Source organism: Xiphophorus maculatus, chromosome 6 (assembly GCF_002775205.1).
Source record: "Xiphophorus maculatus strain JP 163 A chromosome 6, X_maculatus-5.0-male, whole genome shotgun sequence".
Taxonomy (NCBI): Eukaryota; Metazoa; Chordata; class Actinopteri; order Cyprinodontiformes; family Poeciliidae; genus Xiphophorus; species Xiphophorus maculatus.
Window position 1 is genome coordinate 10329482 of NC_036448.1, and position 13865 is coordinate 10343346.

Consider the following 13865-nt stretch of genomic DNA (forward strand, 5'->3'; position numbering starts at 1 on the left):
TCTTCAGGAATGCTCTACAAATATAATTTTTTGCGTTTAAATCTAGTCAGCGCAACAAATATTGTAGATAATGGTGTGGAAAGTTTTAGTTTATTGTTCAAGAACTTTTTTAGCAGCACCAAGTTCTGAAATAATAAATATTGTTTTATCTATAATTTCTCTTCTGATTTTTACTCTCACATGAATAGTGAGCACCAATGCTGTAAAATGTTCACTTGAAAATGTCACACTTCATTTTTCAATTACATTGCACACACATTGTAGTTGAAAAATGTGTGTACAATGTATAGTTTTTTGGGGGGTTTTACCTTGAAGTATTTTGTTGATTGCTTTAAAAAATTAAGCCTCTTTTCTAAAATTCTGGCTGAAGCAGAAGCTTCTGTAATTCTGGTGGTGGAGATGTTTCATCAGATCTGCTTCTTTCAGGAGGACACAAACTTGCCATATTTTCATTTGGAAAATAAATATGTTCTAATGAGATTAGTGGCTTTATCAACCGCCCTTTATATTATATACATATATATCTAATTAGGACATTGAATACCATAAAACTTTAAAGTAAACTCATGCATACAAAGCTAACGTATATCAGAAAATTAACACACAGGAGCCTAAACATTTGAACAATGACTAAATATTAGATCACAATCAAAGCACACTGTTTTACTTTTACTCTCTGGCTTTTGAAACATACTATGAAAACGGGAACTTAATGTGCAATACTGCAACAGCAAGAGCTCCTTCACCCAAATTTTATTTGCATGTGTGGACGTAGCATCTGATCTACTGACTTGCCAAAGCATTTTTGGTCACTAATGCCTCGTTTCCACCAAGTGGTACGGTTCGGTATTCTACTTTATGGTCCAGCGTACTCCAGAAATCGTTTCCACCGCCAGTTACAGTGGATTCTCACTGGACAAGCGAGATTAAACTCAAAGGCCTAATGTGGCATTATGCTAGCTCAGTGGTTCCCAAAGATTTTCTGGGCCCCCCTATGGATTACAATAAACCCCCCCAGCCCCTGGGAAAAAAAATCAACTGAGCACACACATCGTTCAACCAGACATAAACCTATACACATATTTTGTTTTCAAACTCCACTGAAGTTTATTTAACACTTCAGGTTGCAATAAAACAAACTACAAATCATCTTGACAGTGAAACATTTTTGTATAACTTTTTTTTTTCATTCATCCATACCGCTTCCTGCGTCCCCCCTGCAATGACACTGCGCCCCCCACACTTTGGGAACCACTTTGCTAGCTTAACGACAAAACAAACGTAACACAGCAGTGTATCTTGTGCTTATCGCAAGCAGTGACATTTATCTGTCCACCAGCCGATGGACTGTTTGACACCAGTACCTCCACCCTAACTGTACCGCACCAGGATGATGCGTGACAGTTAAAATAATGTAGGAAAGTGCATCGACCCATTTCATACCGCTCTGTCTAAACGAAGCATTAGAAGACATGTATCGGCTAATAGAGTTGTATGGAAACTTGGGCAGTGAAGTTGTTTTTGTCACAACTTCACACATGCTGCAGTGATAAAAAGCTTATCCTCCACATGTCAAGATGATCCTATCTGCAGTGAAAAATGAGGCAGAAGTCATGTGGAGTTGGACCGTACTGTACCGTGTAATAGAAAATCAGCATTGCAGAAATGCACGTCTACCTAATAAGGCTGGCATTGTTCTAAAAGCGGCAGGAATACACACGAGTGATGAATTGCAAATTTGCCCTTAAACGTGGCCGATCAGACTCGGGATTAAAGCAATAAAGGACAGACTGTGAGCAAGTTGGCTTCCTGCGAGCGGCACATAAGAACACGGAGACATGCTGTACGAGAGACAGCGGAGGGATGCTGAGTGTCCTCTCACCTCTGTGGTGTTACTGCACACACACTCGCAGATGGAGCCAACTCCTCTTCCTCTCCATGCCAGAGATTAGTGGAGGCCTGGGGAGAGCTTGGCTCCGCCCACCTCCTCTCTCAGGGGCCTCTCTCTCTGTCTGCCTGTCTGTCTCTCTGGACCCCCCTCTTGCTTCCTCTTCGTGCCTGTATCTCTCCATCTTGCTCCCATGCCTCCATGCAGTCTTTCATCATATTAACCCCCTGTGTGCCAGAGCCTGAGGCACACTAATGATTTCTAAATGGGTAAATCAAACATGGCGATTGCCCTGGGACAGACAGATACACACAAAAATACACACACACACACATACATGAAGGTTTGGTTGTCTTTTACTGAGGTAGTCTTACAAAGAATGAGTTTTGATGTATTTTTACCCTTTTTCAAATCCTGCTGCTTACATGTTTTCAATCGTTTATTCCCACAGCAGTAAAAAGGTGGAATCAGAGGGCGGGGCCAGCGCTGCTAAGAAGGACGCCAAGAGGAAGAGAGAGCTGTCAGTCGGTGACGATGTGGAGGTGAAGTCTCCACTGCCCTCTCCTCCTGAAGAGGAGGATGATGATGGTGTGCAGGTAGGCAAGAGACGGGGTGCGTACAGGTGCTTGAAATCCTTAAACACTTGAATTTCAATTGGGTGTTTTCAACATTTGGAAAGTGTTTTATTTCTGTGTAAAGTCCTTGAAAGTGCTTGATATTCAAACTGCACAGTTTTGAATTAAAGTGAAATCTAACACTTGGTTCAAAGCCTAATTTTGGAAAATGTTATTTACGATATTTTTATACACCTAATAAAAACATACTTTTTTCTCACTGTCAGAAGTTAAATCAGACTAAACTTTTCTTGTTTATTTTTAGAATTAGCAAAAATATTTCTATTTTCTAAATGCCAGCAAATATAAGTATTTGCTGGCAATATTGTGTTTAAGCATGTAGAATACTATTACAAGACATTATTAATAGCAGTAATAAAGTACATAACGGTTTTTTTGATTCATTTGTTTTGTTAACATCTCCAAAGTGTAGTGTTGGAAATGTTTTAAAACTTACCTTGAAAATTGCTTGAATTTTACTGTAGGAAAAGTTTACAAATCCTGAAAAATATCCTGAAAAATGTTGTGAGATTTGACAATTTAGGAAGTGAGGAGAAAATACAAATTCACAACTTTAATAACCACACCAAGGCTATTTCAGGAAGCCCAGCTAAAAAAGCAGAAGGCCATCAAACCACTTCTGATCACTCATGGTCACAGCTTGTAGAGAAGGCGCTGAGCCAGTGAACGTTTGTGTTGTAAACCAGCCTTGTTGACAGACCCACGGGCCAACCGCGCAAATCAGGTTGTCGCCATCCTCCGTCAGCAACTTTTTAGCCAGTGATGTATTTTGGAAACATTTTGCTTCAGAAATACTATTTAGCCTCTTTACTATCAAACCCCGGTAGCGTGCGCCATGGTGCACTCCTTTATAAATGCCTGCTTAAAATGTGAAGTGCTAATTAGAGGAACAAAAGCAAGCTGTTGCATCCCCTCCTCACACTGAGATTTATGAGTAAATCTTACTGTTGCCCATGAAGAGTCCTGGTTTTCAACAGAAAAAAGGTACTTTAGCAGCTGTGTTGCTAATATGTTCCCTGAAGTCTCAGATTGGTGTTTTCCTTTTTTCTTTTTATGGCAAGATTTTAGGCATTAAAATAATCAGCATTTTGCTGACTTAAGTGGATAGGCATTATGAAAATGAAGGCTGTTTTTTTGGGGGAAAAGTGAATTAATTAAACTAAATGCTGAGCCATGTGTTTAAAAAATATTTGAATTTCTACCTTGAAAACTCAAATGTATTGTATTAATATTTTAAGAAACCGACACACCGTTGTTAACAACTGTTAAGTGCAAGGTTTTGAAAATGTTTTTTGATTAAAGCGTGGCGGTGGCTTGTGTTCAGTTTCACTGCTTTATAGACCAAAAAGTTCAGTTTTGCTATCTGACCAAAGCATCTGTTTGCTGCTGCAAACAGAATTTCTTGGCACTTTCTTTTAGCTTTTTTGATTCTCTCAGTTCAGCCAGAAGTTCAGCAGTTGTGCCATACTTTACCCATATTTGGATGAGCAAATGAGCAGAGGCCAGGCAGGTGTTGAAAACCTGATGGGTTGTTTTATAACGTAGCCCTTAATTAAAGTGCCTTTCTTTTCCTCCTGACATACTGTATCTGCTGGGTTTCTTCGTCTATCTAAAAGTATCAGTTGGATACACAATTTTTCTTAGTGGAAAACCTTAAACAGTATTTTTCCTTTAGATTTTAATCATGCATCACTTTAACTTTGTCAGTCACATGAAATCCTAATGAAAACCATCAAATCTTGTGGATGTGATGTGACAAAATGTAATTAAGGTCAAAGGGTGTGAATGTTTATGTAAGACAATGTCAGTCCTCGTTGATCATTTAAATGCTGATGTGTTTCTTCCTTCCAGAAGCGCCGTTCGAGTCGGCAGGTGAAGAGGAAGAGGTACACAGAGGACCTGGAGTTCAGGATCTCTGAGGACGATGACAGCGGAGACGATTCACCAACACCAAAATCTCCCTCATCCTCCTCACAACAACAGGTGAGGCCTGGGATTCTAATAATTGGTTCATCTTGCTTCACTATAACTTTTTACTCACCAAAGATTAAAGTTTTCTTTTTACCTCAGCGTTCACATGAAGTTAGCTTTCTATACAACTACTTCCATACACAAAGCAAATATTTGTAGACTTTTCTTTTGCTAATCTACAACAAAACTGTAATTGTTCTCTTGCTTTAGGATCTGACTGAGGCTGAAGGGCCTGTTGTGGAGAAGATCATGGGTATGCGCAGCGCCAAGAAGCAAGTACGTACAATACATTTCAAAAAGTATTCACTCCCTTTCCCCTTTGAAACAATTAAGTCAGGTGTTTCAGCCACTGTAGTAGCCATGGGGGCTTAATACCAAGCAGCTAGGCATGCAAACTGCTTCTACAGAAACAGGTGACAGAATGTGTCACTCTGAGTTTGGTCGCTTCTAGTTTTTAAACATTACAAAGTGAACTATTGGTGTTAATATATTAAAGTATGTTAACAGCAACTCACCAGCATTCAGCAGAGTCCATATCTACAGACCTCCAAAGTCTGTGGCCTTCAGATTAGCTCAAGATCAGTGATTAGAGAGCTTCATGGAATGGGTCAGGTAAACTTTTTTATCCCCAAGGGGCAATTTGTTGTGCAGACAGCAGTGAAGACATAAAATACAAAAAGTTACAAAAAACATAAGTGGACTTGGCTAATAGCAGCTGGAATAAAAGATTCTTTTCAGTCTCTTGGTCTTCTAATATGGCTTTGTGTGTCTCCAAAAGGGAGCACTCTTCTCCCAAAGGTTGGCGAGGATCTGCCAAAAATGATCCTGGCCTTCTTCAAAGACCTGGAACTATAGAGGTCACCCAGGTCATTAAGAGATATGCCAGCAATTTTGCTACAAACCTCATTTTGGATGGAAAATGCCAACAGGTAGAAGTATTTCCATGGCCAAGCAGCTGCATCCAAGCCTTACATCACCAATTGGAATGCAAAGAGTCGGAACCGCGGGTGTGAACTAAAGCACGCCGCCGCTGAACTCTAGAGCCTTTGGAGGAGCGTTCCCCGGAGGGACAAATCATGTCTTTCTGTCTCGCAATGCCATCCATGAGTCTGGGTTTGGCTGCAGCCAGGAGAGCTGTATTTAGTTTCATGTTCTCGACTCTGGGGGAACAGTTGTTAGTTGGCCACTTCCTGTTACGATATTATGGCATATCTTTGCACAAAGCAGGGTCCATGAACACAAGGGAGTTGACTACAGCAGAACCGAACTGAAGAGCTGCAAAGGGTGTGCTGACATCACATTGAATTATATGAATTAAGACCTGTGTGTCACTAAAATGTGTGTAAGGGGAGTGAATATTTTATACCATATATCTCATCTCACAGACGGTGACACGCAGATGCGTGCGCGGACATGACTCAGACCGGCCTGAGTCATGGTTTACGTCATGCGAGTAGTCGCTCCACAGCTGGCCTAAGGAGATTACACACACGCGCACAGTCAGACATATGCCCTCACACACTAAGTCGGCCCATATTCACTTTGTAAGCAGATACAAGGGTTCTTGTAATTCAATATGTGTGTTTCTGATTGACTGCGTGTGTGTCGGCCCTGCTTTGTTTTATGCGCCTTAACTAAGGAAAAGTCGTCGCTCAGCCAACACACACACTCACTCACCAGCCAATTGTGCTTTGCCAGCCAACTCCCAGTGGGGGGACTCTCCACCCACCCACACCCACACACATACACACACCCTTTCTCACAGCTCCATTCAGAGTTGACCCCAGGCTTGGCACACAGCCAAAACCACAACGCTAGCTAAGCCAGACGCCAAGCTAGTGTTTCCTCAGGCAGTGTGTGCGCGCGTGTGTGATTGATGATTCATGGCATTACAGTAGTAGTGGTAGTACAATGATTGTGTGTGTGTGTGCCTGCTGCGGCTACGTTAAAGTGAATGAGTCAGAACAACTTAAGACCTACTAGGTTTTCTTCTTTCACAAGTGTGAGAATAAAGTGTTTGTTTTTTTTTTACTCAAAACTTTAAATTTGAATGAGTTTTTTACAGTAAAACACCTAAATGTATTCTTCAGTTTGACTAATTGTTATCAAAAGGTCCCAGATGTGCAAGACTGACAACAGAAACTGAACTTTTCACTTAGTCCAACCTCCCTAACTGATAGTTGGTTTGAAACGGTTTCCAGTCTCATCGTTCGCCCACTTTACCATTTTAGCCACATGTTGTATAACAATGACAAACCACTTCTGCTCTTTCACCATTCTGCTACTATATTTGCTGTGATTATTAACCTTTCTTATTCTTTTCCTCCTTTTCAGCTGGAGTCGGGCGAGGAAGTGGAGGTGGAGGAGTTCTACGTCAAGTTCAAGGGCTTGTACGTTGTAACTTGAGTTTTTTTCTCGGCTCTCTACCTCTTTTGTCTTTCACAGCAAGGATTCCTCTTTTTTTAGACCCGTTCTCTCTACACACACACACCAGGGTGTCCATTGGTCTATTAGTGTGAAAAGCTCGGGACATTGTGCCTGAAAAGCCGTATTCAATTTTCTTTTATGCGCCAATCGCTCCTATTTTGGTTTCAGATCTATTCTAGCATCAATAACATAAGTGGTAGCAGCGCAGTCTCTGCATGCCATCGTATTGCTAAATGCATGATATTCCTGTCATGCTGGCCTTTTGTGTCGAGGTTACCGTTTGGCTGAGATGGGGGAAAAAAAAAAATTGCACAGCGACGGTAGATTTAAACATTTCTTTACAAATCTGAGAAGCAAAGTTAAATAGTTCAGAAATCAAACTAAATAAAAAATATTTATACTGTAAATGCTACAACACATAAAAAGCAGTACTAGAAATGGAAACAATCCCTCATATTTCTTGATGTTTGTTTCAGCACCACAATTCTTTTGAAAGAACTTTAGCCCATAGGAATGGTCTGACAGAATTTTTTTGTTTAAACACTGATGTACCTTGAATCTGTCCATTCTTACACAGTATATGTGAAAATGACCCCCGTCTTTGAACGGCACATGTTGCAGAATCTTCATAAAGTAATGACAAATTAAACAGGACATAATCAGCAGGTTGTGCTGCATAAAAAATGTTTAAACCAACATCTCTCATTGTAAAACTTGTAGCCCGACTGGTTGCACAGCACATCTGTGACTAAAAGGCGTGATGCTTTTGTAACAAAGTCTGCGTACGCTTTTATATGTTGACTTTTGCAGCACTTATCTTTTTTTATCTTTCACTTTTACACTTCCTGTGCTAACACCACAGCAGCTTACTGCCTCATCCCATCAGAAACAACACCAGGTGTTTCAGTACCAGCAAAAATGGTTTCCCTTTTATCAATTTGATAGTAAAATTTTGTTGCAAACAATTAAATTTGATCAGTATACTTGTCAACAAAGTATAAGTAACCATTGTTTGTACTTTAGTGTAATATTTTGTGCAATCTTGTCCTATAATAAGTGTTTGTAATTGCCTGAATTTATTCTTATCAGTCTTGGTCAGAATCATTTCTGTTTCATAACACTTTCAAACTTCACCTGAAGAGAAGGGAATGTTAAAGATGCTGCCTGTGATCGCCCCAGCTAGTTCCCTGTGGTGTTTGCTTGAATGAATTTCTTCACTGCAAAAGCACAAAATCTTACCAAGTATTTTTGAAAAGAAGCAGGAAGTTGTTTTAAGTCAATAATTCCGTAATATTGGCGAAAAAGTATTAGTATTAGTTCTGGCAGATAATAATCAGGAATTATTAACTTAAAACAAGCTCCTACATCTTGCTGAAAATTTAGTTATAAGTTAGTTTTGTCTTATTTCAAGTGTCCCAACATATTTGCGCTAGAAACTAGATCCAAAAATACTTACTAACACTTAGTGTACTTGCAGCATTGCTCTGAAAGAACGGAGCTGAAGTGTGTGTGTTGTTTCAGTTCATACCTGCACTGTCGCTGGTCGGAACTGGAGGAGCTGGAGAAGGACAAGAGAATCCACCAGAAGATAAAGAGGTTTAAAGCCAAGCAGCAACTCAACAACTTCATCACTGAGGTAAGAGCAAAAATCTGCCACCTCATAATCACTTAGTGCTGGAAACCATCTGGACCCAAAAGGCTTTTTAAGTCAATATTTAAAATTAGAGATGCAACTAACAACTATTTTAGTAATCGATTATTCTGATGATATGTCAGGGAAAAAATGGACACATTCTGCAGATTTTTTAACCACTTACGTCATTTTTATACAACATTAGAAATATATTAAAAGATGCAATTAAGCAAATAATTCAATTCCTTTTTTGAAAAAATAAGAAAATAAACATGTTATTACCTGAAATGCAGTAGCATAGCATTCCCTAAGTGTACACTTGTAGGAAAAGATAGCAGAGGGTGCTTAGTGGGAGATTTTATTTTTTTTATTTTTATTTATGTATTTTTTTTACAAAAATAGAACCAGGTGAAGATAAAAATACCACAGACAAAGAAAGTTTATTTGCCTTAAATACAAAATGTACATATTGTTTGTACAGTTTTTACTTGCTGCTCTGAGTATGTTGTTCTTTCAGCAAATGGCAAAATGGTATCGTTTGCTGCATGCCCCAGCCAACAATTAATTGATTACTAGATTAGTTGACGATTATTTAAATGATCGATTACTCATGATTAATTTGTTAACCATAACAGCCTTCTTTGATATTTGATGTTTTATTTTCTTCTTGGAGATTAAATAACTTGGTTCATTCCTGATTACAGTGTAAATCTCCTCTTCCTGTCTCGCAGATGGATGATGAGCCTTTTAATCCGGACTATGTGGAGGTGGACCGAGTCCTGGATGTTTCAGAGAGCACAGATGAAAATGGAGAGGTACTTTGCTCCCTTTTCTTGGTTTTCTCAATCCTTGTTTTTTCTCAACACAAAACGTATTTATTTTAAATTTTTTAAAGTTCACCAAACCCGTTTCTCCATCTAGATTGTCACCTTATATTTGGTGAAATGGTGCAGTTTGCCTTATGAAGACGCCACCTGGGAGCTAAAGGCGGACATCGACCAATCTAAGATAGATGAATACGAACGCATCGCAGCGCGCGAACCCAACACTAACCGAGTGGTGAGTAGAAGCTCTCCGGGCGCCGTCCGGCTCCCAGCCTCCTCCCGGTGGGCGTGCCGATGCGTTTCTGTGTGTGTTGGCCGGCTGCCTCCTCCTCTAGATTTACGGCTCCTTTAACTGGTTTCCACAGGGCCACGTTCTTGTGGTCGTACGCTCTCAGCACACACGCTGATGAACACACGCCCTGCTCTTGTGGCCAGGCCAAACCACTAACAGTATGTTTAATGCTTAACAGAGGGAGCTGGCTGGCTGACTGTGGTGTTTTTTCCTCTATCCCTCTTTCTGCTCCCGTGTCCATCTTTTCAACAACTGTCTTGTTTTCCCTTAAGGAAGATATTAGAAATGCTCCATCATGCAGTGGAGGGGGATTTATTCAACCTCTAGTTATTGTCAGACAGCAGCTATTGCAGTAGACTTTCATTTCCCTCTGAGGAGGAACTTCAGAATGTAAACTATTGCTCTACAGTGGTTTCTGTAACCCATGAAGAAAAGTCCCAAATGAACTTAAAAATTAGTTTTTTTACAGTTTCATCTGGAACAATTGGGAATTTGGGGGAATTTTTAAGATATGTAGAGTTATGGAAAAAAGGTGAAAGCATTTACAGAGTTAATTCTCCAAAATGATCAATATCCATCCATTTGTTTGATCATCCAACTTTTATTTTTCTGTCCATTTAATTATCATACCACACTTTTTTCCTCAACTTCCTTCTACCTCCAACCATCTCATCATTAGTGCATTTGTTTTAGTCCACCCGTCTATCCTTCCATCTATTCAAACATCTTTACCCTTTGTCTTTTCCTGCTTTTTGGTTTTCAGGTTCCATATTTATCCTGTTTAGGAATGCTGTATATAAATAAAATATAGATATTCTTATTGCAAATAGACTCAAAGACAGATATGAAATGCGTATAAGAACACGATAAAATTATTGTACAGTAAGGTTAAAATTTCAACATAAGTACAGCGTAATTATAAAAAAATACTCCAGTCCAAAGGAATATGTAACCGAGGTGGTTAATTAAAAATATAGGAAATGTACAAATTTACTGTAAATCGAAAGTAAATGTCTATATTTTTAGTTTTAAAATGGCCTCCATCCAGCCATGCATCAACCTGTTACAGTGATGCTATGAATCCTCCAGATTGTGTAGTTGTGTACTGTTTGACAAGCTTGCAGCTCGTTTTTCTCTCCGTGTCGACTCTCTGGATCATGTGTCGCCGTATCACAGACAGATTGTGCAAATCGACCCAACTCACCTCCTCGCTGTTTGAACATAAAGCTATCTTCGTCTTGATTTTCCAGAAAGGATCTTCTTACCGAAAGCAATGAAGATGCATAACTAACACTTTCCTGCATATTTAAAACCGAGACGCTAATAAAAGCATCACACAGGAACAGCTGAGTGGCTTGGATGGGGATCATTTGTAACGTACGTCCAAAAGCAGGAGAAGTTGCTCATTAAAGCTGAAAAAGTGAGCTTTAAACCCTGCAGCCCCAACTTCAGGAGCCTCGCCCTGATAATTCACCGGGGATTAATGAGCCTCTCTGCACTTTAACGACCTCGTATCATTTCTACTTGTGTCAAGGATCGGCCTTCTGCAGCCGACTGGAAAAAGCTGGAGAGCTCCAGAGAATACAGGAATGGCAACGCACTCAGGGAATACCAGCTCGAAGGCCTCAACTGGCTGACTTTCAACTGGTACAACTCGTAAGTGACTATTAATTGTGTTATCCAGGATGAATCTCCTAACCGGTGCTCTGTCCTGTGCATGAAATAGCACTTCATTAAGTCGACTTAAGTGGACATTAAAGTTAACTTTAAGTGTCTCTGTTCGATCTTGCTGTTTAAGTTTCCCCACTGGCGCCATCCAGGAGTAAAATATACTCTCCAATTGTATGTTGAGAGTCTTTTAGGGAAGCACGCTTGAAGGAATTGAATTAAAGATTACAAATGGTGCGTTTGAGTCTGTCATCTGTTTGAAAATGAATACCGCAGTTGGATTTTCTGGACTATCTGACACATATTTAAGAAATATGGTCAAGCTGCAGAGGAAGACAGACTTTTCCAGAGATGCATTACCAAGTATTTTTCCAACGTGTCCCGCATGTTTTTTGCATTAGATCACTACAGTGGAAGGCAAACTTACAAACTCCACTGGAAAATTGGCGAGGCTAAACCAGAATGAGGGGAAAATCTTTTATTTTATGAAGACAGGTCTTGAAAATTCACGGAATTTAACATCAGGGCCTCAGTGTACACAGAGCACCTACGTCGAAAGCAGGAGAAATTCTTACAGTTCAGTGACACTAAATACAAAGAATCTAAAATCCATCTGTTTTTGACTTTTCATCCTGTCCACATCACCATCATCCGCAGACGTAACTGTATCCTGGCAGACGAGATGGGGCTCGGGAAGACCATCCAGTCCATTACATTCCTCTATGAGATATACATAAAGAGCATTGAGGGGCCATTCCTGATCATCGCTCCTCTCTCCACCATCCCTAACTGGGAGAGAGAGTTCAGGACCTGGACGGAGCTCAATGTGGTGGTCTACCATGGCAGCCAGGCCAGCCGGAAAACCATCCAGGCCTATGAGATGTACTACAGAGACACACAGGTAAAAAAAAAAAAAGGCCTTGTCAGGACTCTACTTTTCCTACTCATTCTCTCTCCCAGTCAAATTACGTTCACAGTTTAAAAGAGTTGCTAATAAGAAGAATTTATGAACTTGCAGGATTTATTTTCCACTCTTTTGTAATGACCTAATTTTTCTTCTGCCTTGTTTTTGACTAGTAATTATAATTTCCATTTCGAAAGGTGAGACACATAAAATAAAATGAACAGTAATACTAGATATTAGTTGTACAGTTGTATAAAGCATTTTGGGCTTTGAATAGTAACAGCTGAAAGTCTCACTTTTTAGTTTTAACTGCAGTAGAATTAACTGCAGTAATGTTTCTGTCAATAAGTTATTTTAAGGAAACTCAGTTTGTTTTACAGGTAGTTTTCATGCCCAGATGTGGCTTTGCTGTGGTATTAATGTTGTTCTGTCCTTCCAGTTTGTGTTATGTTTCATGTTGTTTTTTTGGCAGCCACACGTCTTTTATATTTTTGATATTTGGTAGTGGCTGTCTGTTTTAGAGAGGTGCAACCCTAAATGTTTAATTTTTGTGCCGTTTTGAAGTTGAACTTTATTGAACGCAGTGTAATAAAAGAATAAATAGTTACACACAAAGAAAATAAATTAAAACAAAAGCAATCAAAACAAATGTGAACAGTAGTAAAGTATATTTACACATTCAAAGGAGTGGGTAGAAGTATGGACTTATTTTTAAACCCACCCCTCTCACATCTATATCATAATTCGATAAATTATTATTCAAATTAACCTGGTTTTAACATTCCTTTAGTATTTTTATATCCATATCTAACTAGTACAGTTCATTTATAATTGCATGCCATTATAAGAAAGCTTCATTTTCAACATGTTAAAGTTCTTTCTAAATCAATATACCATAATTAAGTAATATTTGACAACTTTAAATAGTAACAATAACATTGATCATAGCTGTATCAGCAGTAATTATTTCTCCTACTGATATGCAGTGATCATCTTCTTAAATGACATTCTAAACTGTATTTATATTTGGACATTGCTTGACTTCCAAGCTCGAAGTACATATAAAAGAAAATACTATTAAAAAAATCCTAAGATTTTTAGGTTCTCTGTCTATAAAGCATATCTGCCCTTTTAAGGAGATGTCAGCAGCTATTATTAGCCCTGATATTTTATCCGTTAACTGTGTCCATGTGAGAAGTGGGATGTGCAGGAGGCCTATTATAAACAAGACCTTTTTGCATGGATCAGTCAGCACATCTGAACACCCCCTCAGTGCTCAAATATTGAGCTGGCCGAGGATGAACACTGCTCCTTGGCCACTTAAGCTCTTTACAGTCCTGTAGCTGTAAGCTGTTATACTGTAAGCTCTCATTGTACAATGCTGCAAACATCTCTCGGCATAACCTCCGCCACAGCGAGTCCCCGAAGAAAATAAGCTGTAGGAGCAGCGCGCTCGCTGGCTGCTCGTTCTAATCCTGCCTGAGGTAATCCTCCAGGTCGTGAAGACGGCACCTTGTGTTCTTTTCTCCCATCCGCTGTATCCTCCGCAGACTGGAGACACCAGAGACATTTCTATGCAAACATGCATGTGCAGGCTTCAACATAAATTAGCGTTTTGTAGAA

At 39.5% G+C, this 13865-nt stretch overlaps 1 protein-coding gene across 1 annotated transcript in view; it reads left to right on the plus strand.

Moving 5' to 3' along the window:
* The window catches only part of chd7 (chromodomain helicase DNA binding protein 7), an 87592-nt gene that overhangs the window by 46007 nt on the left and 27720 nt on the right, over positions 1-13865 (plus strand). Inside the window, exons 5-13 of the mRNA XM_023334830.1 lie at positions 2340-2484; positions 4375-4506; positions 4705-4770; positions 6829-6884; positions 8443-8557; positions 9286-9369; positions 9476-9613; positions 11205-11326; positions 11996-12239. Coding sequence (XP_023190598.1) covers positions 2340-2484; positions 4375-4506; positions 4705-4770; positions 6829-6884; positions 8443-8557; positions 9286-9369; positions 9476-9613; positions 11205-11326; positions 11996-12239 — 1102 coding nt within the window. The remainder of the gene's footprint in view (positions 1-2339; positions 2485-4374; positions 4507-4704; positions 4771-6828; positions 6885-8442; positions 8558-9285; positions 9370-9475; positions 9614-11204; positions 11327-11995; positions 12240-13865) is intronic.